The following is a 24757-nucleotide window of genomic DNA, read 5'->3' on the forward strand; positions in this document are numbered from 1 at the left end:
GTGGGGTCCTGGGGACTGAGATATCTTGCCTGGCTGGAAAGGAATATCCTGGTAGGAAGCAAATCCCCAGAGTTTGAGATGGCGAGAGAGAGGGCAGGTCAAGGACAACATTGTAGTGCCAAGATTAGGTGCCTGGGCTGTAGCTTGAGGGGTTCTGTCAATGAGGCTTAACCTGAGACTACATTGGGTCTCTGTTTTCAGATAATAGTTTTCCTTTTAATAAAGACCAGTAGAAGTTTAAAAAAAGAATATTTAGAAAAGAATGTATATATGTGTATATAGTATCATTTTGGACTTAAGAACAAGTGGGACTTATGAACAGCCTTCCAGAAATTAACCTGCTCATAGCAGAAGGGCAGAAGTGCCCATCACTCCCAGCTTCACTGCATGCTCATTCCAGAGGCAGTATGGTATAATGGAAACAACCCAACTTTAAATCCCAGCTCTACCCTTCATTAGCTGCATAAATAAGCTGTGTATGGTTTTTTTAAACTATTCTTATTATCCAGGTTCCTATCTATAAAAGGGAATACCACCACCCATTTCAAAAGAGTTGGAGAGAGGGCTATAAGATTTGGCACAAAACAGGCCAAGTATATATATTATTTTATATATATTATTAAAATATATTATTTATATATAAATAATAATTTATATATAAAAATAATATATTATTAAAATATATTATTTTATATTATTTCAAATATAAAATAATCTTGATAAACAGGCTTATGTCATTTATGGAACGTGGCAAGAGACAGATACTAGGTTGACCAAAAGTTTCGTTCAGTTTTCTCCGTAAGATGGCTCTAGTTGCACTTGTCTTTAACTTCATACGAAACAATTTTGTTAGATTGTATGTGACAGCTGTCATATCAGTATGCATTAAAAAAAAAACTTACCAAAATTGGTGAATTTTTGTGTAGCCATTTTTAATATTGAAGATGGAAAAAAAAAAGCAACATTTCAGCATATTATGCTTTATTATTTCAAGAAAGGTAAAAACTCAACTAAAACGCAAAAAAAGATTTGTGCAGTGTATGGAGAAGGTGCTGTGACTGATCGAACGTGTCAAAAGTGGTTTGCGAAGTTTCACGCTAGGGATTTCTCGCTGGATGATGCTCCACAGTAAGGCAAACCAGTTGAAATGAGGTTGATAATGATCAAACCAAGACATTAATTGAGAACAATCAACGTTATACCACGAGGGAGATAGCCGACATACTCAAAAGATCCAAATCAAGCGCTGAAAATCATTTGCACCAGCTTGGTTATGTTCATCGCTTTGATGTTTGGGTTCCACATAAGTTAAGCAAAAAAAACCTTCTTGACAGTATTTCTGCATGCGATTCTCTACTTAAACATAATGAAAACGTTCCATTTTTAAAACAAATTGTGATGGGCAATGAAAAGTGGATACTGTACAACAGCAGCCCCCAACCTTTTTGGCACCAGGGACTGGTTTCCTGGAAGACAATTTTTCCACGGACCTGGGGGGGGGGGGGGGGGCGGGGGAGGGGGCGATGGTTCAGGCTGTAACCCGAGCAGCAGATAAAGCTTCGCTGGCTCACCCCGCCGCTCACCTCCTGCTGTGTGGTTCAGTTCCCAACAGGCCTCGGACCAGTACCAGTCTGCGGCCCGGGGATTGGGGGCCCCTACTATACAATAATGGGGAACAGAAGAGACCGTGGGGCAAGCAAAATGAACCACCACCAACCACACCAAAGGCCGGTCTTCATCCAAAGAAGGTGATGTTGTGTATACGGTGGGATTGGAAAGTAGTTCTCTATTATGAGCTCCTGCTGGAAAACCAAATGATTACCTCCAACAAGTACTGCCCCCAATTAGACCAACTGAAAGCAGCACTCGACGAAAAGCGTCCAGAATTAGTCAACAAAAAACGCATAATCTTCCATCAGGATATAATGCAAGACCACCTGTTTCTGTGATGACCAGGCAAAAACTTACAGCTTGGCTGGGAAGTTCTGATTCATCCACCATATTCATCAGACACTGCACCTTCGGATTTCCATTTATTTCGGTCTTTACAAAATTCTCTTAATGGAAAAATTCCCTGGAAGACTGTAAAAGGCACCTGGAACAGTTCTTTGCTCAAAAAGATAAAAAGTTTGGGGAAGATGGAATTATGAAGTTGCCTGGAAAATGGCAGAAGATAGTGGAACATAAGGGTGAGTACGTTGTTCAATAAAGTTCTTGGTGAAAATGAAAAATGTGTCTTTTATTTTTGCTTAAAAACCCAAGGCACTTTTTGGCCAACCCAATATTATAATTATCAACCAGAGTGAAACATTCCTTTGACCAGCCCTCATAAGCTCTGGCTGGGAGACACATCACTCTGTAAGCATTCAGTTTTGTCTACATCCTACTAGAAATGTGAAATCCAAAACCAACCACAAGATTCCTAGCATGGCCATTCAGTGGGATTATTACCCCCACCTTTCAGGACATCTTACTTTCACTAATTCAGCCTCCCAAAATTTTTTAAAATAATTATATTACATAGTGCTGGACAGTACACCAAGCTTGATCCACCAAAATCCCGAACTTTGTCCTGTTTGCCTTTTTAAAACACAAATTAAAGTGCATTTCCATTTCCCCCAAAAATTTTATCAAACTATACGCTGGAAGTTACATTTAACCCTAATAAACTCCATCTTATTATTTTAGTCCAAGAATTTTATAACTCGTTTCTGTAATCCTATGTATTCTTAGGTCTTTATCCAAGCTGTTGATAAAGATCCAGTAGGACAGAGCTGAGGACAGCCTTCAGAACACGCTTTAGGCTGACACCAATCAATTAATGTACACTCTGGGTAGAGTTACCTGAACCAATTGAACTTCACCTACGCAGATTACCAATACACTCATATATCTATTTCCTCCTTGTCCATAGATAGATTTTAAAAGTAATATGGTCAAACTATCTGCTGAAATAAAGATATACCTAGTCTGACAGTGCTATACTAGACCCCCAAAATTCATATGGTGAAACCTAATTCCCAGTGTGATGGTATTTGGAGGTGGAGCTTTTGGGAAGTGATTAGGTCATAAAGGCAGTGCCCTCATGAATAAGACTAGCGCCCTTATAAAAGAGACCCCAGAATTCTCCCTTGCCCATTCCTCCATGTGAGGTTACTGTGAGAATATAGCTGTTTATGAACTAGGAAGCTGGCCCTCACTAGACACTGAATCTGCTGGCACCTTGATCTTGAACTTCCCAGACTCCAGAACTGTGAGAAATACATTTCTGTTGTTTATAAGCCACCCAGTCTATGGTATTCTGTTACAGCAGTCCAAATGGATTAAGACAGTCTACCAATCCAGTAAGCCTCTCAAAAGGAAATACATTTAGTTTGGCAGGATAAAAACTCTTCTCCCCCAAAAGCAAAACCCTTGATTTCTCACAGGTAAGCAGAAAGTGGAAACAGCTGGTCCTCCAAAGGTAAACAAGCTTGGCACTCAGGTGGCCACCTGCCTCAGAGGTGGTACTAGGATCACAGAGGCTCAGGTAAACAGATAAACTCCCCAGGAGAAAAGACACTACCTGGTGTCACTGTCATGAAGCCCCTGGCCAAACCAAGAGCTCTTCTCAAGATGGCAACTTTAATAAGACAAAATGAGTTGTTGGTTTTTGTCTGAAGGAATAAGAAAGGCTTGAGAATTATGAATCTTCAACCACGGAAGTTCAGGAAGTAATAAGATCCCCCCCCCATAAACTCAACTCAGTGAAGTATATATATAACTCATTGATATGCAAGCCCTTCTGATTATAAGCCAGTAAATATAACCTACCTTGCAATGTGGAGAAAACACAATCAACACAAGCATCAGGGTGAGACAAGCAGCAAAGAGGGTATAAATTAATTGTGGATAATAGCCTGTGACAAAATCTGATAAATTACACAATTAACTGTAACTTCAGGGACTTCCATGGTGGTCCAGTGGTAAACAACGCATCTTCCAGTGCAGGGAGCACTGGTTCGATCCCTGGTCAGGGAACTAAGATCCCACATGCCACAGGGCAACTAAGCTTGCGCACCTCAACGAGAGAGCCCGTGTGCCGCAAACTACAGAGCCCACGTGCCCTGGAGCCCGCACGCTGCAACTAGAGAGAAGCCTGCGTGCTGCAACAAAGACCTGGCGCAGCCAAAAAATAAGGAAAATAAATAAATAAATATCATAAATATTAAAAAAAAAAAAAAAAAAACTATAACTTCAGACTCACAAATGAAGAAGTAGATCAAACACCCCAAGACTTAAGTAACTGCTCCTTTTTCATGAAGGTCTTGCAAACTGAACCCAACAAATTTTTTAGAGATATGAAAAATTGCATTTTCTAGACTTCACAATTTTATCCTAATTTTCCCATATGGCAGCCAGATGAGCCCTCTGTGTGCACAATGAAAACTGCCAGTTCAGCCAGCGCAAGCCTCTGGCACACCTCTCCCACATGCAAACCAAGCCCTGTTCAGCCTTCAAAGGCCACCTACTTGTACGATGCTTTTTCCTTGGTCTCTGAGCAAAAAAGATTCTATCCTGCCTTCTCTGAATTCCCATAAGTACTTCATGGAAAACAAATCTTGTAGTATCTGTCCCTTTCTATTTGTATTGCAGTTAGTTCTGTTCATTCTTTATTCTAAAATACTGGAATGAGGAATGTGCTCCATTCTTTACTCTTACAGTACTCCTCTCAGCGTACTACTACTTCAAACAAGAGAGTTAGCCTCTCCAAGACAGTTTCCTTATCATTAAATGGGAATAAAAATACTTATTTCACAAGGCTCCCACATGTTTCCATGAGGTATTAGAAGAGAAAGCCTATTACTAACTGCAATAGGTTACTTGAACATTAGCTGTCATCTGGGTTGGCACTGACCTCACAGTTGTTTGCTTCCAACAAAGTTATGCATAATCCCAGCCAGGGATCCATGTACCAGGGCACGACCTGAAAAAATTTAACATCTAATTGCCCCACTTTATTAATCAAACACTGAGGTGTTAGCGGTAATTAATAAAAGCACAACAGGAACAGCAAAATGATGCAACCAGTAAAAATGTTTTACATTTTAAAAGTAAGAATTTTAAAACAGAATATGCACAGCATAACCATGCTAAAGAAAACCCTCAAAAGAAACAGTTTCAGCAAAACAAAATTATATATAAGAATAACATATAAAATAGTGTATTTTTTTGTTTAGAATTGTAAGAATATAAACAATGGTACCCATTTTGCATATGAGATTTCAAGGTAAAAAAAATTGATTTTTTTCTCTATTCTTCCATGTTATAATACCCATATTATTTCACAGTAGAAAGAATACAATTCTTTTATATATTATATTACACTCCTCCCCAGAATGGTGTTCCTGTGACAAAAGAAACATGGTGAGGGAAGCATGGTCAAGCAACCAAGAGAGTCAATGGTTGCCAAAAGGGCCTGCTGGGCCACAGTCTACAAAAATTCCAAGTCTCACACACAGTGTCTATTTCCCAATGGGAGGACAGTTCATTTGGAACATACATCACTGATGGCACCAGCTAAATGACATCATCCACTCTAGGGATACTATGGTCCTTTGTCAACATGAGAGCAGTTAGTAGGTGACAAAGGGCAGAAAATATGTAAATAAAATCCTCCAGGGAGTGGGACTTCCCTGGTGGTCCAGTGGTTAAGACTCAGTGCTTCCAATGCAGGGGACCCGGATTCAATCCCTGGTCAGGGAACTAGATCTCGCATGCCACAACTAAAGATCCCGCGTGCCACAACTAAAGTCCCGGCACAGCCAAATAAAAAAAAAAAATCCTCCAGGGAGCCTGGTTCAAAAGCCAGGGGTAATCAAATTATCCTTGGGATAGAGGGTAAACTACTGAAACCAATTTATTTTTGTTTTAGAAAGTAGTATGGAAATCAGTATTTGCAAGTAGTTATGGGTATTACCATTTAAATGCTGTGCTCTTCCTCATGTTGAACAGATTTTTGTATGGAAGAATTGAGGCAAAGCATAGAGCTCTATCCTAGGCTCCCAGGCTCAAAATCCCAAGTCACCCTCTGCTCTTGCCTCTCCCAAATTACTACTATACCTTGGTATATGGGGGGAAAAATGGTCCACAGAATTTGAATTTGCTTTTAATAATGGCATAACTCTAAGGAATGTTCTCTTTTTTTTGGGGGGGGGGGAGGAAGGGTAGAAATAGACTATAAAATGTCTCTTAATAATCCTGCCTCCTGGTATTCATGCCCATGTGTAATCCCCTCTCCTTGAGTGTGGGCAGGACCTATAACTTGCCTCTAATAGAACAGGCAAAGGTGGCAGCATGTCACTTTCATAATTATGTTATGTAAGATTGTAACACCCATCTTACTAGTAGGCACTCTCCCTTGAGGGCTAGATGCAATAAGCTGCTATGTTGTGACCTACTCTATGGAGAAGCCCATGTGGCAAGGAACTGAGAGCGCCCACAAAAAAACTGTAGCTCTTGGGACTTCCCTGGTGGTGCAGTGGTTAAGAATCCGCCTGCCAATGCAGGGGACACGGGTTTGAGCCCTGGTCCAGGAAGATCCCACATGCCGCGGAGCAACTAAGCCCATGCGCCACAACTACTGAGCCTGTGCTCTAGAGCCCACGAGCCACAACTACTGAGCCTGTGGTCTAGAGCCCGTGAGCCGCAACTACTGAAGCCTGCACACCTAGAGTCCGTGTTCCGCAACAAGAGAAGCCACGGCAAAGAGAAGCCCACGCACCGCAAGGAAGAGTAGCCCCCGCTCACTGCAACTAGAGAAAGCCTGCGTGCAGCAACGAAGACCCAACGCAGCCATAAATAAACAGAAAGAAAAGAAAGAAAGAAGAGAGGGAGGGAGGGAGGGAGGGAGGAAGGAAGAAGAGTATTTAAAAAAAAAAAACAACTGTAGCTCTCAGTCTGACAGCCTGCAAGGAACTGAATGCTGCCAACAACCATGTGAGCCTGGAAGCAGACCCTTCCCCAGTAGATTTTTCAGATGAGAACACAGCCCTGGCCAACCCCTTGATTTCAGCCTTCCAGAGAACCCTGTTAAGCTGTGCCTAGACTCCTCAACCCACAGAAACTGTGAGAAAATAAATATGTTGTTTTAAGCTACTACGTTTGTGGTAATACTGTCACACAGCAATAGATAACACAGAGTAGGATCAGAAGCTCTCGTTTTCTATTTGCTGGGGCAATGCTTTATACTTTCCCTTTTATGATAAGCATATATCACCTTTATAATAAAAAAGGTTTTTAAACTATGTTTTCTGAAACTTGGCTTAGAAATAATGTCCTATATAACCCCCCCCTTTTTAAAAATTTATTTTATTTATTTTTGGCTGAGTTGGGTCTTCGTTGCTGCATGTGGGCTTTCTCTAGTTGCAGCAAGCGGGGTCTAATCTTTGTTGTGGCGCACGGGCTTCTCATTGTGGTGGCCTCTCTTGTTGTGGAGCACGGGTTCTAGGCATACGGGCTTCAGTAGTTGTTTTGTATACCCATTGCCAGGACCTCAAAACCTCACAGTTGGATTGACTATGATGATGGTATTCACTCTGGCTGGCAACACTCAGTCTGGAATTCTAAGCCCATGTCAATCTAAGCACCATCTTGCTTTCCAAACTCATCTCCCATTAATTAATCCACAATGAGCCCTCAGCAGTTGCCCCAGCCAGCAACTGCTTCATGCTCTCTTAGCTTGCACCTCTGCTCAGGCTGTGCCCGCTCCCTGCCATTCCTCACTGCCTCAGCCAACTCTTTACTTCCACTCAGACCTAGCTCACTCCGAATGCAAGAAGGCATCCAGATGGCCCTGGCTCTCAGGGACCACATGCTATCAACTCCTGGCACAAATGACTATCTACTGCACCCCACCTTTAGCACTGCGGATCTGTTCCTGGATCTGCTGTTTGTCACTTCTCCAGACAGAGGATAAGGCTCATCGTCTTGTGTTTCCTCAGCAGTGACCCCTAATACAGTTGGTATTCTTGTCAACAAAGACACCACATGACCCCAGTAGTTTAATACTTTTTGACATGTACTTGAAATTCTATAATGAATAAAACTTTTTTCAGGTCTGTGAAGGAATAACTTTCTCTGCTGTAAAGCAACAAAAAGCAACCAAAGAGAAATGTAAACAGATTTAAATATTCACAGTTAGTCTAGTCAAATGTTTAGAATAAAACAATAACAAAATGTCCATAAACAGAGGAACAGTTAAATAATTGATGGGAAGTCTGCACTATGTAATCCTAATCAGTCATTTAAAAGAATGAAGTAGCTCTGTACTTACTGATACTGATATGGATAATCTCAAGATACACTGTTAAATGAAAACAGGAAGTTGCCCAGTACATACTGTATGGCCCCATGCATGGTTACAGAGGGGGAAAAAGCTATTATGAAAATGCATAGAGGGACTTCCCTGGTGGCACAGTGGATAAGAATCCACCTGCCGGGCTTCCCTGGTGGCTCAGTGGTTGAGAGTCTGCCTGCCAATGCAGGGGACACGGGTTCGAGCCCTGGTCTGGGAGGATCCCACATGCCGCGGAGCAACTGGGCCCGTGAGCCACAATTACTGAGCCTGCGCGTCTGGAGCCCGTGCTCCGCAACAAGAGAGGCCATGATAGTGAGAGGCCCGCGCACTGCGATGAGGAGTGGCCCCCGCTCTCTGCAACTGGAGAAAGCCCTCGCGCAGAAACGAAGACCCAACACACTCAAAAATAAATAAAAATAAATAAATTTAAAAAAAAAAAGTTAAAAAAAAAAAAATCTTTAAAAAATAAAAAAAAGAATCCACCTGCCAATGCAGGGGACATGGGTTCGAGCCCTGGTCTGGGAAGATCCCACATGCCGCAGAGCAACTAAGCATGGAATCTGGTTGAACATACACAGGAATTCTTTCTATTATTTTTGCAATTTTTTATAAGTCTTAAATTATTTCAAAATAAAAACGTCTTTAAAATACATCTAAAAAATACTTTGAGGTCACAGAATAGCTAAGTGTGAGGAAAGCAACCCTGCCAAGGCTATCCACACTCAGCCCTCACAAAAATCACTGAGCATTTATTCCACAAGATGGCAGAGCTGCCTCAAATGCCAGAGCTGCTCCATATGCAGCTAACGCCCCTCTTCTGCTCTAGACTAGATAGTGTTGCCTTCCCAGCTCTTCCTCCTGCTGCCCAAGAGCCTCCTTCACACTAATTTCTCATATCATGACTCCATCCCAAGTTAGAAATTCCAAGATTGGCACCAGCTCAGGACAGCAACCTCTAAACAGTGACTAAAAACAGCAGCATCCTGGCCTCCAGGGGCCTCGCTGGATGTTTCTGAGGATGATCCCGCCCTCCTTCCTGCTTACTTACATAACACATTCCTGGTGAATGAGTTCTCAACAACCCCCCCTCTCTCCCAGCGATCTTTCTGGATGTCCTGTACTCACCACTAAGCCCAGGTTCCAAAAAACACACCAGGAACACCATTCAGTTTCCAGATCAACACTTCCTCCCCCCTCAAATTAAAGAATTCCAAAGGCACCACCCTGCCTGGAGTACTGACATCACTTGTACCACACACTGCTCTTCTTAGTAGGCCACCCTACTAAGCCTCTTACTCAGAGTATACACATTGCTTTAACAAGTGCCGCCGAGAGCAGTGCACCAGTGCACAGTAGTGCAACCTCTCTAAAGGTAGGGACTGTGTTCACGTCACTTGATTTACATAGCACCCAGCATCTCATCACATGGCATTAGGTACTCAGTCAGAAGATGGGAGTCAGAATGACCCAGCTATTAGGAAATGTGCTACTCTAACTCGGGCTAAGTTACCCCTTCTTGCCAAGTACTAGGCTCTTCTATAAAACAAGGAGAAATAATAGTGAAAAATTAGAAATACCTTTAATGTCTTTCAGCAGTGGATAGTTAAATAAATTATGGAATACCCACCCAACAAAATAAATCATATGTAATCGTGAAAGAACTATGAACCGACATGGAAAAATACTATAAATTAAAATGACAAGCCATTGACTAATATAAGAATATGATTCTATTATTGTGTTTTTAAAAAACTACATGAGGGGCTTCCCTGGGGCACAGTGGTTAAGAATCCGCCTGTCAATGCAGGGGACATGGGTTCGATCCCTGGTCCGGGAAGATCCCACATGCCGCAGAGCAACTAAGCCCATGCACCACAGCTACTGAGCCTGCGCTCTAGAGCCCGTGAGCCACAACTACTGAGCCCACACGCCACAATTACTGAAGCCCGCGTGCTCTAGGGCCCATGTGCCGCAACTACTGAGCTCGCGTGCTGCAACTACTGAAGCCCACGTGCCTAGAGCCCATGCTCAGCAACAAGAGAAGCCACCGCAATGAGAAGCCCGCACACCGCAACGAAGAGTAGCCCCTGCTCGCCACAACTAGAGAAAGCCTGCACGCAGCAACGAAGACCCAACGCAGCCAAAAATATATTTAAAAAAATAAATTTATTAAAAAAAAGCTACATGGGTATGTGTATGTTTGCATATGAGCAGAACCATGTGTGGAAGGATGGAAGACCACACATCAAACTGTTCCATGGTTCCTTCAAGAGTGAGAAGAGTAAGGGAGGACTTTTCACCTTTTGTTCCCTTTTACTTAGTTTTAATTTTTCCTAGCATATATTGGTTTTGAAATATACAGGGGGGAAAAAACCCAGCAAAATGACTCTTCATATAATAATTTTTTAAAAAATAAATTTATTTATTTATTTTTGGCTGTGTTGGGTCTTCGTTGCTATGTGCGGGCTTTCTCTAGTTGCGGTGAGCGGGGGCTACTCTTCATTATGGTGCACGGGCTTCTCATTGTCGTGGCTTCTCTTGTGGCAGAGCACAGGCTCTGGGCACAAGGGCTTCAGTAGTTGTGGCACGTGGGCTCGGTAGTTGTGGCTTGAGGGCTCTAGAGTGCAGGCTCAGTAGTTGTGGCGCACAGGCTTAGTTGCTCCATAGCATGTGGGATCTTCCCGGGCCAGGGTTCGAACCCATGTCCCCTGCATTGACAGGCGGATTCTTAACCACTGCACCACCACGGAAGCCCTAATAATTTTTAAATAAGCGTCCTAACTGCCTTTACATCACAGTAGTTGTGAAAATTCATCAAGAAGTAGTACTTATACAGAATTAGTATTCCTTAGTGTTCTAATTATGAAAAATCAAATCTAAATTTTAAAAATCATCATTAAATAAAACCTTTCATTGCTGTCTCCTTATGACTCAAAAGTGATGACCATACTAAGTGCACACAGTCTGTGATGATCTTAAGTTCCTGCCATGTTGTTTTTCAATGAAGAATACTAATGATTAACTGATGTGATTTAACTTTTAATATCTTAGAAAATATTAAAATACCTTTTCACCTTAATTTTCAAAATAGATTCTTTATCTGATCATATACGTTGGAAAAGAATCACTGCATCAAAATATAGGACTTACTTGAAATTTTGTTTGGAAAAACAGTTGTCAACATTATTGCAGATCTAGAAATGCTTAAGTTGGACAATGATCAATCAATAATGCTATTCACCACTAGTCAACTGGAAGTATCCAGAACAATCCATTCATTCATTCATTCATTCATTTATTTATGGCTGTGTTAGGTCTTCGTTGCTGTGCGCAGGCTTTCTCCAGTTGTGATGAGCAGGGGCTACTTTTCGTCACTGTGCGCAGGCTTCTCATTGTCATGGCTTCTCTTGTTGCAGAGCACAGGCTCTAGGCACGCAGGCTTCAGTATTTGTGGCACTTGGGCTCCGTAGTTGTGGCTCGTTGGCTCTAGGAGCGCAGCCTCAGTAATTGTGGCACACGGGCTTAGTTGCTCCACGGCATGTGGGATCTTCCCAGACCAGGGCTCAAACCCGTGTTTCCTGTGTTGGCAGGTGGATTCTTAACCACTGCACCACCAGAGAAGCCCCAGAACAATCCATTCTTATAAGTAAGTGTCTCTCTGAGGTCAAGGAGATAACTTATTCATCTTTCTGTGTTTTCATAAACGATTCCAGCTTTCCTCTCACCCCCCTCCAAAGTTTTGGTACCTAAGAAATGCTCAAGCAATTGCTGAATGAATGATCTGATGATAAATGTTACCCACTAACTGACTGATGAAATAAGTTTTCCAATGGGTCCATTTGCTCTGGCTGGGAATAAAAGGTATTCAGTAAAAGTGTGCTGAGGGATGTCCCTGGTGGTCCAGTGGTTAAGACTCTGCGCTTCCAATGCAAGGGGCGCAGGTTCAGTCCCTGGTCGGGGAACTAAGATCCCACATGCTACAACGGCACGGCCAAGAAAGTATAAAAAAAATAATAATAATAAGTGTTCTAAATGAAAGCCCACAGGTGAGAGTGTACCTGCTGTGCTTGCAGGATAGCAAGAAGGCCTATGGCTGGAGCAGAGACAGCAGGAAAGAGAGAGACTGAGGAAAGATGAAACTGGAGAGGTTACAGGTGGCCAGAAGAAGCAGGGCCACTGCGGGCCAGAGTAAGGACCTGAGGCACTCACTCATGACCAGATACCAACAGTTCTGGGTGGTGGGAAACATGAATGTTAGTTTCATTGTTCTTGTACTTTTCTAGATTTCTCTACAAATTTATGAATATAAAAAAGCAACTTACCAAAAAAGAAAGTGCTGAATGAAGACAAGATCACTTCCATAAATGAGGTAAAAGGTGCCAATGAAATCCCTGGTGGAGTTTGAATAAGGTCCTGATTTTGATAATTGTGGTAACATAAGAGAATGTCCTCATTTTTTAGGAAATATACATCAAAATATTCAGGGGTAAAAGTCTGCAACTTATTGTCAAACAATTCATTAAAAAATACTTCAAAATGCCTTAAGGCCACAGAACAGCTAAGTAGGAGGAAAGCAACCTTACCAACAGAGATCCAAGTGAACATTTGATGGCTATCTCCCTATCCTGCAAACGAAGCATTTCCAATAGCTCCATAAACAAAAAAGCAACTCAAAGCAACTGACCTCAGTTTGGCAGCAACTTACCTGCTCAGCCTTAACCCACTTCAGGAAGCCTGCAATTAAGTCAGAAAGCACACTTAATAGTCTCAGAAAACATCCTATGATTATGCTGTTGATACTGCTCTGCCTCCATCTCCAAATACCTAAGTGATACTCATCCGTCAAGGCCCTGTGCAAGTTCCATATTCTTCCACCCCTGCCCCCAAACCACCAACCTAAATATCACCTCTCTCCATAGTCAGATAAAAAGAGCATTTAATGAACACTAAGACCAAGAGTGCCCCATTCACTGACAGCAGAGCTCCCAGGCATATAGTAAGGGCTCAACAAGCTAATCCTGAGTTCAACTTCCATGTGGCAGGCACACATTATCACTGTCAGTTTTCTCTCCCATAGTTTTAAGTATTTCTCATGACACCACCTTAACTGTCTCTCTTGTAATGCAGGTACCTGCAGTCTTATTCATTCCTCTGGACAGAAAGACCTACAAGGACATTGACCAGATGTCTCATTCATTTATCTAACCCCCAGAACAATGAATTCTCAGCCAATGTTCCACCACTATATGTCTGATGACAGACCACAGACACTCCCAACTCCCCAAACTACAATGGCTATAGGTCAATGACTCTCCTACTCAAGAAAACATGGAAGAACACAAGTGTCTGAAACCTAAACTATTATAAGCATTACACTAAACCGGACCATGTTAATTTAAAAATAAATCATTTGCAAGAACTATTATAGGCATTACACTGAAACTAACCTGGTTAATTTACAAGTCAATCATCTGTAAACGTTTAATAATTCAGTGACAAATAACTTCCTATTCATTTTATAACTGACAACATAACAATGGGACACTACACCTCGTGGTAGTATCCCATTTCTAACAGGTATTTAGTTAAAAAAAACAAAAAAAATTAGCTGAATAAGCCTGTACTTCTATTGGGTCTTCTCTCTTGTTCATTCTATGGTTCATGTAGAACATTCACAAATGACACAGCTTAGAAGAGAGTCTGGCACTTAGTAGGTACTTGTTAAATATTCCCTGACTGAAATGAATGAATGGACGGCAGCCCATTTTCCAACAGCCCTGGTTATCTGTGAATGACCAAATAGGCTGGGCCCAGATTTAGAGACTAATCTGAGATCGCAACTTCTAAGGGCATCTATTCTAATTTCTGTTTTACAGAATAAACAAACGCTTACCCAAGTAGAACAATTTCAACTGCATTCCCCTCTGGCACTTAAGTCATGAAAGCAAATAGCTTAGAGCCTACTCCAAAAGAGAACAGCAATGAGATCCATGCTGCTTTTACTCCTCATAGCTCAAGATCCAGGTAATTGGACCATTACCATTACTATACACTCTCTTGGAAAATGGGCAAAGTGCTTCAGTTAGTTGCAGTGGTTTCAAAATTATTCCCCAGAAAATCCTATGTGCAACATAAAGAAGCAAGACAACAAGAAATCTTCCCATCATCTTTCCCAAGACACCTGTGCCACCCTCACTTTACCTTATTTCCATCTTCTCCACAAACCAGAGATGCAGCTAAATTAACTGACATGAGACAGAAACTGTATGTGTGTGAAAACTTTAAAACAAGCACTGGGATTTAGCCTCTGACCTAGTCCTCTCACTCATCTCATCTGCTCAGCATATTTCCTAGTGGCATAGGAATAATTCATTTCCAATTTCAAGTGATGTCTAATGTAACACCACCCTTAAGACAGCAAAATGAAGAGCTTAGTCTGCTGAGTTAAGGGGCATGGCTGTCATAGAGAGTCCTCCATTCCAAAACATGGACTACTAAATTCTGAGATGAAATTTCCACCAAATTTGCCCATCAAGTCTAGTAATTTCCCCCACAGGAGAGAAAGTAGGCTGAGGAGAGGAGCCCTGCCACTGAGAGGAGGCTCAGCAAGAAAGGAGAGAGCCCTTGTATCCACAAGCTCACATGCCTGAGGCATAACACTCTGGACCCAGTGGAACAGAAGACCAACATAAAGGCACCAGGGATGAGTCAGGAATGATACTTGAGTACTTTCAGTTTACTATTTTCAAAGAACTGCTCTGCCACTGCATTTATGTTAACTACACAGAATCTGATCAAGACCAAAAAAAAAAGAAGCAGAAGAAAAAGAAGGGGACCTCCTGGTGGTGCAGTGGTTAAGAATCTGCCTGCCAATGCAGGGGACAAGGGTTCGATCCCTGGTCTGGGAAGATCCCACATGCCGCGGAGCAACTAAGCCCGTGCACCACAACTACTGAGCCCCAATGCTACAACTACTGAAGCCCGAGCACCTAGAGCCCGTGCTCCGCAGCAAGAGAAGCCACCGCAATGAGAAGCCCGAGCACCGCAACAAAGAGTAGCCCCTGTTCACTGCAACTAGAGAAAGCCCGCGCACAGCAACGAAGACCCAACAGAGCCAAAAATAAATAAATAAATAAATAAATAAATTTATTTTAAAAAAAAAGAAGAAAATCTGCCCTTCCAATCTAAATTGAAATTATCCAAACAGAAGCATGCAATTCTGTAGACACATAGTCTTTACAGTATAAAACTCTTATTAAAAAAAAATTTAAATGTCATTAACCTTTTAACACTGTAAAATTTTCTATTTATAATTTAAATTACCTTTTTTTTTTTTTTTTTGCCACGCGCACAGCTTACAGGATCTTAGTTCCCCAAACAGGGATCGAACCCAGGCCACAGCAGTGAAAACGCTGAGCCCTAACCACTGGACCAAATTTAAATTACTCTTAATGTCTGAAATTTGCCTTTCCAGAAGAAAGGCAAAGAATTTCAAACCTTACATTTAATACTAAATATAAATCTAATTTATATATTTAATAAAACACAAATGAGTATATAAGTGTATAGATTTCATGACAGCTTATATTAAATAAAGTCACAAGTAGGTAGTGTCAAAATACAGAATCACTAAATATTCAACTGACTACCTTCTCTCCATTTCAAATAGCCTAATAAGAGATGTGCTACATCCTCTATTCATATAGTTTCATCTACTGGAATACCTAAGCCTCATGTGTTATTCATGGGACAGTGCTATATATCCATCAAGATTCAGCTTAGGGGCTTCCCTGGTGGCGCAGTGGTTGAGAGTCTGCCTGCTAATGCAGGGGACACAGGTTCGAGCCCTGGTCTGGGAAGATCCCACATGCCGCGGAGCAACTAGGCCCGTGAGCCACAACTACTGAGCCTGCGCGTCTGGAGCCTGTGCTCCACAACAAGAGAGGCCACGACAGTGAGAGGCCCGTGCACCGCGATGAAGAGTGGCCCCCACTTGCCACAGCTGGAGAGGGCCCTCGCACAGAAGCGAAGACCCAACACAGCCATAAATAAATAAATAAATAAATAAAAAGACTTTCTCTCTATTTTACTCTTTTAAAAAAAAAAAGATTCAGCTTAAACATCATGCCTCCCAGGCAGACACTAAGTCTGACTGATCTTCCACCACTGATGCTTATTAGCACAGCGCCCGTTACTCAGCAGGTCAACAGGACACTCCAACTGAACTGAGCAAAACAAGATACAGAACCAGAGCTTCCACATCCATGTGTGCAGCATCTCTTCTCCCCTTTCAGGCCCTAACTACAGGAAGACAATTTCATTTAACCTCCACTATTTCCCTGAGTCTCTCACTAAAAGCTTGTCTGCACATTCTTCTCCAGGAACAATGCATGACCCACAAATCTCCACGAACAATGCGTGACCCACAAATCTCCACAAGTTTCTTCAGTCTTCCTCTGGGCTCATACACACCCAGGAAGCTCTGCTCTGGGAACTACAGGGCCTATCCTCTCCACACAAGTGAAGGAAGAAAGTTACAGACCACCCAGGTTTACCAAAGGAACACTTCCCAGGTCCAGAACCAAGTCATCAACAGAATCTCATGAGTTTTGATTCCATAACTTGTTTCTGGCTAAATTCTCCAATAAGGCCATGTCTTCCCCCCATTAAATCTGCCTTAGTTCAGAATATAGCTGAGTCCACAAGAGGGCTATCCTACAAGCTCTTCAGCCTTCATGGGTATTCAGGAAACACCAGAATTTACCTATACTAATTCCCTTCTCCCCTATTCTACCTCTTTCAATTAATGATAAGTCAAACTTTACAAAATAAACAAATTTTTAAAGATGAATGTTGATCAAACCTTGGAACATGAGCCATGGGTAGAAGACATATTTTGATCTTATCAAGATTTTTAAAGGGTGACATATTATAATTAAAATGATTTTAATATGGAGTTTATAATATGGGAAAATGCATATGTAATAATACTGATTATACACATACTATGATCATAACTATATTTTTTAAATACTGAGGAAAAAAGAATGTAGATTTAAATTTTTTTATTTCAGTATTATGAAATACAATAAATAAAAATGACACCAATGTATGGGACTTCCCTAGTGGTGCAGTGGTTAAGAATCCGCCTGCCAATACAGGGGACATGGGTTTGAGCCCTGGTCCGGGAAGATCCCACATGCCGTGGAGCAACTAAGCCCGTGTGCCACAACTACTGAGCCCGCGTACCACAACTACTGAGCCCGCGTGCCACAACTACTGAGGTCTGCGTGCCTAGGGCCCCGCTCCACAACAAAAGAAGCCACCGCAATGAGAAGCCTGTGCACAACAATGGAGAGTGGCCCCCACTCGCCACAACTAGAGAAAGCCCACGTGCAGCAACAAAGACCCAACATAGCCAAAAATAAATTAATTAACTCATAATAATAATAATAATAATATACAAAGGACACTTGGCAAATCAATAATAAAAACAAATAATCCTAGGGGAAGTGGGCAAAGAATATGAAAAGATAATTCACAAAAATAAATAAAAATATTCAATAAACATATGAAAAACTGCTAAACCTCATTTTAAAAAATACAACTTAAAAAGTAAAACCTTGTTTCTAATGTTAACATAAATTAAAGAAAATTCAAACGATGAATAGTATCCATAGATAGCAAGAATGTAGGGAAAACATACTCTACCATACTCTTGGTCATTATATAAAGTGGAATGGTCTTTTTGAAGGGTGATCTGTTGATGCAATTTAAAACTTGCATTCCGTTGAATCCAGCAATCACACTTACAAAACATATCCTATAGGTCTATTCACCAAGCAGTCAAAGATAAATGTTCAAGGATTACCACTACATTATTGTTTGAAATACTTTCTTATTGCTCAGAAGTAATCTAAATATCCATCAAAAGGGACCATTTATCACAAACATAACATTACCAAAACTAAGAGTTTGAATTACCAGTAACATCCAAATAGCTATTAATGCAACAAGCAATCACTACTTCAGAGAAAAAAATCCCTCTGTGTAGCCATGGATATGTACAACTTCCTAAACTGTGTGTCTATTATCATAAGGTAGAGTTTTCTCTTTCAGTAATGGTAGAAGACCTCATGTGGAAACAACCCTTTTGCTTACAACCATTATAAACTCTGGGGAAAAACTATAAAAAAACAAATATCTAAAGGCACTGAAGAGCAACAAAGAGAGGCAGAAACAGGAGTCGGATACTTGGAATAAGAGAAGGGCGCTAGGTGAGTTTCCCATTTTTCGAGGCTTTTCACCTAAAGGCAGGCTCCAGTAAGTAGCACTGTGTAGCTAAAACCCTTTAGTCTTACTGGCTAAAGAAACAGAAGACAAAGTTCAGGGCAACTACAACAGCTAGAAAGTGAGGGGTAAAATCCTAGAAAGAAGAGAGCCACAAAAGGGTGGCCTCACTTAATGCATTTAAATTCTGTGTAAATCTATGGCTGATCTCTGAACGTACAGAGTTTCAAGAAGACCAACTAAGGCTCAAAGACTGAACGGAGGTTTCAGACACTGCCCGTTGCAGAGGAAAAGAACTTGGAGTTTGAGTTCAGCCAAATGAATTGCCCTTTAAAACAAAGAAATCATTATTCTTCAGAGGAACATAACATAATCCAAACTACAACTTACCACTCACAATGCACAGGATATAGTTCAAAACATTAGACATATAAAGAAAAGGGAAAGTGTCACCCATAGAGAAAAGTCAATCAATGGGGATTAACGTCAGGATAATCTAGATACTGGTAGACGGCACCAATTAAAACTATGTTCATGGGCTTCCCTGGTGGCGCAGTGGTTAAGAATCCGCCTGCCAACGCAGGGGCACAGGTTCAAGCCCTGGTCCAGGAAGATCCCACATACCGTGGAGCAACTAAGCCTATGCGCCACAACCTCTGAGGCCTGCGCTCTAGAGCCCACGAGCCACAACTACTGAAGCCCGCGCGCCTAGAGCCCATGCTCCGCAACAAGAGAAGCCACTGCAGTGAGAAGCCCGCACACCACAACGAAGAGTTGACCCCACTTGCCACAACTAGAGCTAGTCCACGTGCAGCAATGAAGACCCAATGCAGCCAAAAATAAATTTTAAAAATAAATAAATTAATTAAAATAAAATAAAATAATAAACTATGCTCATAATGAATAAACAGACTGAAAATCTCAGCAGAGAATCTAGGGAGATAAAAGGGACATTGTAGAACTAAAGAGTACTAGAAATAAAAAATTCACTGGATGGGCTTAAAAGCATATTGGAGTTGAGAGAAGAATTTGAAAACAGATCAAAAAGTTTTCAGTCTGAAAATGAGGGGGGAAAACTAAATGAAAACAAAAAAGACAACAGAGTCCCAGTGACCTGTGGGACAGTATCTAAAGGTCTAACATAAATTTGATGAAATAAATCAATTTTCATATTCAAGCTCAGTGAATCTCGAGCAGGTTAAATATAAAACTAAAACAAATTTAAATACATCATAGTTAAACTGCTAAAAACCAAAGATAAAGAAAAAAATCTTGAAAGCAGCCAGAAAGAAAACCCAAAGATAAAGAAGAAAATCTTGAAAGCAGCCAGAAAGAAAACACATTACAACCAGGGAAACAACAATATGAATGATTACTAACTTCCTTTCAGAAGCAATAGCGGACCATGAATAACATCTTTAAAGTACTTAAAGGAAAAAATTGTAAACCCACAATTCTATATCCAGTGAAAATATCCTTTAAGAATGAAAATTAAATAAAGTTACGTTCAAATAAACAAAAACCAAAAGAATGTCACCAGGAAATCTGCACTACAGAAAAAAAAAAAGAGGAAGTAGAAGAAATGAAGAACACTGGAGATAGTAAATACGTGTGTAAAGCACTATCTCTTTTGTATTATTCTTTAAAATACATAATTGTTTAGAGCAAAAATTATAATACTACATTGTGGACTTTACAGCACATATAGATACAATTCATGTCATAACTAGAGCATAAAAAGGGGGTGTTAATGGATTATACAACATTTTACATAAGGTGGTTCAACATTAACTCTAAATAAACCATGAAAAGGATATATATATATATATATATATATATATATATATATATATATATCATAATGCCTAGAGTAACCTCTAAAACAAATGCTAAGAAGTACAGCTAAAAGCTAATAGATGAATTAAAATGGGATTTTAAAAAATTCAATTGACCTGAAAAAACAAGAAAGAAGAAAAAGAACAAAACATAGGATAAACAGAAAACAAAAAGCAAAATGGTAGACTTAAAAGCACCATATCAATAATTTCATTTAATGTAACTAAACTAAACACTGCAGTTAAAATCCAAACCCAACTATCTATCTATAAAAGACACACTTTGAACTTAAAGACATAGTTATATTGAAAGAAAAGTGACAGAAATAGATATACCATGCATACAGAAAGCAAAAGAAAGCTGGAGTACCTTTTTTGAAAGCTGGAGTAATATCAGACAAAGTACACTTCAAGTAAAAGACTATCACGAAAGCCAGAGTTATATTTCACATTATAAAGCGGACAATTCAGGAGTTCCCTGGTGGCCTAGTGGTTAGGATTCCAGACTTTCACTGCCGCAGCCCAGGTTCAATCCCTGGTCGGGAACATCCCACATGCCGCGCGGCACAGCCAAAAACAAACAAAAAAAATAACAAAAAAGATTGAAATCCTGCAGAGTATGTTCTTTGACTATAATGGAATTACATTATAAATGGTAACAATAAGGTATCTATAAAATACTTCCCTGGTGGCACAGTGGTTAAGAATCCGCCTGCCAATGCAGGGCACACTGGTTTGAGCCCTGGTCCGGGAAGATCCCACATGCCGTGGAACCACTAAGCCCATGCACCACAACTACTGAGCCTGCACTCTAGACCCCGTAAGCCACAGCTACTGAAGCCCACGCACCTAGAGCCCGTGCTCCACCACAAGAGAAGCCGCCGCAATGAGAGGCCCACGCACAGCAACAAAGAGTAGCCCCCGCTTGCCGAAACTTGAGAAAGCCCGTGCGCAGCAATGAAGACACGATGCAACCAAAAATTAATCAATTTAAAAACAAAAACAAACAAACCAATACTTGGAAATGAAACAACACACTTCTAAGTAACCCATAGTCAACAAATAAATCATAGATATTTTGAATTGAATGAAAATGAAAATACAACATACCAAAATTTGTAGGATATAGCTAAAGCAGTGCTTAGTGGGAAATTTTATAACTTTAAATGCTCATATTGGAAAAGAAGAAAAATCTAAAATTAATGACCTATGTTGCTAGAAACATTTAAAGGAAGAAAACAATAAAGATCAAAACAGAAATCAATGACATTAAAAAAAAAAACAAATAGAGAAAACTAAAGTAAAATGTTGGTTCTTTGAAATTATCGACAATAATCGATAAATCCTTAGCTATACTAATCAAGAAAAGAGAGGAAACCCAAATTACAATATCAGAAATGACATGTATACAGCATTTTAAAAATGTATATAGCATTAAAATAAGAAAATATTATTAATAAAAGGTGAAAAAAAATCATTAGGAAAATCCATTTTTTTTAGTTCACAATCAAAGGAGAAGCAAAAGTATAAGAAGAGGATGTTAACTCTAAATATGAACCTGCCACCGTAGAAATCTCTTGTAACTCAGCAAGGGGAGAAGCCGGTTCCGTTTTCATAGTGTTTTCTCCCATTGACTTGCAGTTCAACTCCAAGCCTGCAGGCCCCAGCCCATCCCCAGTGGAGTGGCAAGTTAGTGCAGATGAGACCTGGCCAGCTTCCAAAGGAGATTTCAACTGACCTAGAAGAAAAAAAGAAAGATTGGGGAACATAAACATGTACATAATCTGAGAACCAAAAGTCCCACAAAAGACTGATAAAGGGGCTTCCCTGGTGGTGCAGTGGTTAAGAATCCGCCTGCCAATGCAGGGGACACGGGTTCGAGCCCTGGTCTGGGAAGATCCCACATGCCGCGAAGCGACTGGGCCCGTGAGCCACATTGCTGAGCCTGCGAGTCTGGAGCCTGTGCTCCGCAACAAGAGAGGCCGCGATAGTGAGAGGCCCGCGCACCGCGATGAAGAGTGGCCCCCACTTGCCGCAACTAGAGAAAGCCCTCGCACAGAAATGAAGACCCAACACAGTCATAAATAAATAAATAAATAAAATTAAAAAAAAAAAAAAAAAAGAATCCGCCTGCCAATGCAGGGGACACGGGTTCGAGCCCTGGTCTGGGAAGATCCCACATGCCATGGAACCACTAAGCCCATGGGCCACAACTACTGAACCTGCACTCTACAGCCCGTGAGCCACAACTACTGAGTCTGCGCTCTTAGAGCCTGCAAGCCACAACTACTGAAGTCCGTGCTCCTAGAGCCTGTGCTCCGCAATGAGAAGCCATGGCAATGAGAAGCCTGTGCGCCTCAATGAAGAGTAGCCCCCACTCGCCACAACTAGAGAAAGCCCACGGGCAGCAACGAAAACCCAATGCAGCCAAAAATAAATTAATTAATAAATAAATTTAAAAAAAAAAACTGATAAAGCCAGGGTCTTTTAGAGGAAACCATTCATTTCATGGCATACAAGAATACATTCACAGGTTCCAGCACACATAGCCAGGGCTGTGAGCGTATCAAAGAAGAAGGCTAATAAGAAGCTAAAGTGAAGGGAGGGGGGCTTCCCTGGTGGCGCAGTGGTTGAGAATCTGCCTGCTAATGCAGGGGACACGGGTTCGAGCCCTGGTCTGGGAAGATCCCACATGCCACGGAGCAACTGGGCCCGTGAGCCACAACTACTGAGCCTGCGCGTCTGGAGCCTGTGCCCCGCAACGGGAGGGGCCGCGATAGTGAAAGGCCCGCGCACCGCGATGAAGAGCGGCCTCCGCACCGCGATGAAGAGTGGCCCCCACTTGCCGCAACTAGAGAAAGCCCTCACACGAAAACTAAGAGACCCAACACAGCCATAAATAAATAAATAAATAAATAAATAAATAAATAAATAAAGTATTAAAAGTGAAGGGAGGATCTGCTGGAAATATTAACAAAAAGGCAGAGGGACTGGAGTGAGATGGCATCAGAAAGACAGAGACAGGAACAGGGCTCTTCAAGCACTGTACCTCCAACCCAACATTCAGACATATATAAGCAAAACCAATCACAAATGCAAACAAAAGTTTGTCTATTAAATCTTCAGTGAAGAATGTAAGAAACACTGCAGCCAATTCAATAACTTGATTTCAAGACCATCTAAAACTTGTATAAGGCAGTACACAATGACAGATTTAGACTGGTTCTCACTAGACAGGGAGCATGCTGGCAAGACCATTCCAGAACAGACTCTGACTTACCTTCTTCAGACTCCTTGGTACCAGATGATGTGTTTTGCAAAGGATCAGTAGTAACCGTATCAACCAAATCTGATACAACCAAGTCAGGATCTAGGATCTCGTGGGTCCCATTAGTGGACAGCCTGGAGGACCGTCTCCTTGATAAGTCTTTGTCAGTGTTTTCCGAGTAGTTTTTTGACTTTTCCTGGGCTATAAACCATTAAGAGAGTTGTAGTCAAGAGACCTGAAGAAATAATTCTGCTACTACAGATTTCTGGACTGGCTGCCTCTATAAGGGCTTCAACCAGAGACTTCTGGAATATTAGATCAATGATGAAAGGAAATACCCTATCCTGGTTTATAGTTTTAAGTAAAGGCACAGTCCTTCTGCCAGGATATAATTTCCCTAATTTAAGGATTCATGATCTGAAAATATGTGCCAAGGTCATGTCCCAATCTTGACAAGTTTTATTTTGGGGCTTTCCAACATAAAAGTCTGCATACTAACCTCCCAAGTCAGTGAGTTTACAGAGCCTTAGAGCCATCACAAAACTTTTCTGGAGCCGACAGGGTACTTTTAAAAAAAATCAATAAATAGTATTTTTTTGATGGAAGTGTAGTTGGTTTACAATGTTGTGATAGTTTCAGGTGTACAGCAAAGTGACAGTTTCAGGTATGTACATATATATATGTACATATGTATGTGTGTACATATGTATATATATTCTTTTTCAGATTCTTTTCCACTATAGGTTATTATAAGATATTGAATATAGTTCTCTGTACTATACAGTAAAATCAATAGATAGTATTTTTAAGGTTTCACTCAGCATATGAAATCCATCCCTTCCTAAGCCATTAAATTTCCAGTGGAATTCACATCAGATGTAGTTTATGGGTATAGAGACAACACTACTGACCCCAACATTAACACAGCTTGTGCTTTGAGATTTATTTTTCCTCTAGCAGAACTCCTCTGATCCAACCACATCCCACTCACACTAGCCCCTGTGATCAAGAACAAGCATCAGCGCC

General features: G+C 41.1%; 1 protein-coding gene across 7 annotated transcripts in view; it reads right to left on the reverse strand.

Annotated features, from left to right (window-relative positions):
• The window catches only part of PHF20 (PHD finger protein 20), a 138139-nt gene that overhangs the window by 47821 nt on the left and 65561 nt on the right, over positions 1–24757 (reverse strand). For all 7 annotated transcript variants that reach the window (XM_059898144.1, XM_059898145.1, XM_059898146.1 and 4 more), the window contains 2 exons: positions 23744–23932; positions 22022–22201 (listed from right to left, as the gene is read on the reverse strand). In XM_059898144.1, coding sequence (XP_059754127.1) covers positions 22022–22201; positions 23744–23932 — 369 coding nt within the window. The remainder of the gene's footprint in view (positions 1–22021; positions 22202–23743; positions 23933–24757) is intronic.

The sequence above is a fragment of the Balaenoptera ricei genome, chromosome 15 (genome assembly GCF_028023285.1).
Source record: "Balaenoptera ricei isolate mBalRic1 chromosome 15, mBalRic1.hap2, whole genome shotgun sequence".
Lineage (NCBI taxonomy): Eukaryota > Metazoa > Chordata > Mammalia > Artiodactyla > Balaenopteridae > Balaenoptera > Balaenoptera ricei.